At 40.1% G+C, this 2,647-nt stretch overlaps 1 protein-coding gene across 1 annotated transcript; it reads left to right on the top strand.

The window, feature by feature from the left end:
• Window positions 1-278: 278 nt before the first annotated feature.
• LOC100670294 (olfactory receptor 8G50-like) lies at window positions 279-2,023 on the top strand. Its single transcript, XM_010601422.3, has one exon. The coding sequence runs from the start codon at window positions 1,011-1,013 to the stop codon at window positions 1,959-1,961; it is 951 nt and encodes a 316-aa protein (XP_010599724.1). The 5' UTR covers window positions 279-1,010; the 3' UTR covers window positions 1,962-2,023.
• Window positions 2,024-2,647: the final 624 nt, after the last annotated feature.

The raw sequence follows: 2,647 nt of genomic DNA, 5'->3' as shown, positions 1-2,647 counted from the left end.
AAGGGAAACCAGCCTACATCAATGATCAACACATTATTTTTGCACTTTACGTTAATATTTACCTCACGTTAGTTGCGGTGAATGGTTTCTCTGATATGATGAAGAAATAAGACAGGAGAGTAGAAATGAGTAGCTAACTGAAGAAACAGAAGGGGAAATATTGAAGGACCCATTTAGAAATAGGCCTTCTTTCATATGCTGATCACTTGTTTATAATATGCCTAACTATGGGCAAATAGTTAGCCACTATGAGCCTAATATATAAAATAAGTATATGAGTAATTGTTCTGGAATCCCTGGATAATGCAATTGGCTAATGTGCCTCAGAAAAAGTTCTGCTGATTTACTTCCAAAAACCAGCTATTGAAAACCCTGTGGACCACAGTTCTGCTCTGACACACATGGAGTCCACGTTAGTCAGAATCAACTTGATGGTAACTGGTACATATTTCTGGTAGTATTTGTTCTGCAAAAGAGTTGAGTGGATTACAAATAAGGCATGGAAAGTGTTTTGTTGTTAGGTGCCACTGAGTGGATTTTCAACTCATGTCTATCCCATGTGACATAGTAGAACTACTGCATACAGCTTCCTAAGCTATAACCTTTACATGAGTAGATTCTCAGGTCTTTCTCCAGCAGAGCCATTGAGTTGGTTTGAACTGCTAGCCTTCCAATTAGCATCCCAGTGCCAAACCGTTGTACCACCAGGGTCGAACGCTCAATATTCTAAGTTATCGAAACTGTTGTTTGGATGTTCAGAGACTGGTCAGTACTAAAACACACGCTTACAGCACAGATAAAAAAAAAAAAAGATATAATATCATCTGATGTTTATTAGTATAACTCACAATAATAGAATCCAAGAGTATTTAACTTCCAACATAGAGCAGGGACAGGGGAGATAATTGGAGATACCTGAATGAATAAGACTTCCATCTGTTTCACTCTGCATAAATAAACACCTACCTCAAATTTCTTCCTCTCTTCCTCCATAGAATTCCCAGAGGAAAATGGCAGCAGGAAATCACTCCACAGTGACTGAGTTCATCCTCGCTGGGCTAACAGAAAAGCCAGAACTCCAGCTGCCTCTCTTCCTTTTCTTCCTAGGAGTCTATACGGTCACAGTGGTGGGGAATCTGGGCATGATCACACTGATTGGGCTCAGTTCTCATCTGCACATTCCCATGTACTATTTCCTCAGCAGTTTGTCCCTCATTGATCTCTGCTATTCCACTGTCATTACCCCCAAAATGCTGGTAAACTTTGTGACAGAGAAGAACACCATCTCCTACCTTGAATGCATGACTCAGCTCTACTTCTTCATTTTTTTTATTATATCAGAATGTCATATGTTGGCTGTGATGGCATATGATCGCTATGTTGCCATCTGTAAGCCATTGCTTTACAATGTCATCATGTCTTACCAGGTCTGCTCCTGGTTGGTAGTTGAGGTATATATGATGGGTTTGATTGGTGCCACAGCTCATACAGGTTGCATGCTAAGAGTGGTTTTCTGCAAGGCTAAAATAATCAACCATTACTTCTGTGATGTTTTTCCACTACTGGAGCTCTCGTGCTCCAGCACTTATATCAATCTAGTGGTACTTCTGTGCCTCACTGTATTTAATATTCTTGCACCAATCTTGACCATCTTTGGTTCCTATGTCTCCATCATTGCCAGCATCCTGCGAATTCGCTCCACTGAGGGCAGATCCAAAGCCTTCAGCACATGCAGCTCCCACATCTTGGCTGTTACAATCTTCTATGGTTCTGCAGCATTCATGTACCTGCAGCCATCAAATGTCAGCTCCATGGACCAAAGTAAAGTGTCTTCTGTGTTTTACACCATTATTGTGCCAATGCTGAACCCCCTGATCTACAGCCTGAGGAATAAGGACGTCAGAGTTGCTCTAAATAAAATCATTGAGAAGAGACTATTTTGCATTAGCAAAGATTTCTAATTCTTGGAGAAGATTCAGTAAAGAAGGAATCCAGAGACTGCAACATATATACATAAGTAGTGAGATTATTTCCAACACTTGATTATTTGGAAGAAAGGTCCCAAGTATAAGAGTGGGGGCAATTCTACTCTGTCCTAAAGGACCGCTATGAGCTGGAATTGACTCAATGGCAGTTTTTTTTTTTTTTAATTGGCTTATCAGGAGCTGTGGTGGCACAGTGGTTAAGAATTCATAGGCTAACCAAAAGGTTGGCAGTTCGAATCCACCATATATGCCTTGGAAACCCTATGGGCAGTTCTACTACGCCTTATAGGGTTGCCATGAGTTGAAATAGACTTAATGGCAATGGGTTTGGTTTTGGTTTTAGAAGGAGTCTTAGTGGTGCAAATGTTTAAGTGCTTGGGTTTTAACTGCAAAACCTACCCAGCAGCTTCACAGGAGAAAGACCTAGTGAGTGATATGCTTCTGTAAAGATTACAGTCAAGAAAACACTATGGAGCTGTTTTACTCTCTCACATGGGGTCCATATGAGTTGAAATCAGCTTGATGGCATCTAGTGATAACATTAAAAATATTGGATTATCAGTTATGCCTTTGTTTTTATTTTGGTGATTGATAAAACTTTTACCACTTTAGCTTATCAGTCTATCTTCAAATAACATGTCATATAAGTGCTATGGCTGCTA

This window comes from Loxodonta africana, chromosome 15 (genome assembly GCF_030014295.1).
Source record: "Loxodonta africana isolate mLoxAfr1 chromosome 15, mLoxAfr1.hap2, whole genome shotgun sequence".
Taxonomy (NCBI): domain Eukaryota; kingdom Metazoa; phylum Chordata; class Mammalia; order Proboscidea; family Elephantidae; genus Loxodonta; species Loxodonta africana.
Note: the sequence above shows the minus strand (reverse complement) of the source record. Positions and strands in the feature narration are given on the sequence as shown.

Excerpts from the sequence above, each read along its gene's own strand:
- LOC100670294 (XM_010601422.3), top strand. The coding sequence starts at position 1,011 with ATGGCAGCAGGAAATCACTCCACAGTGACTGAGTTCATCCTCGCTGGG.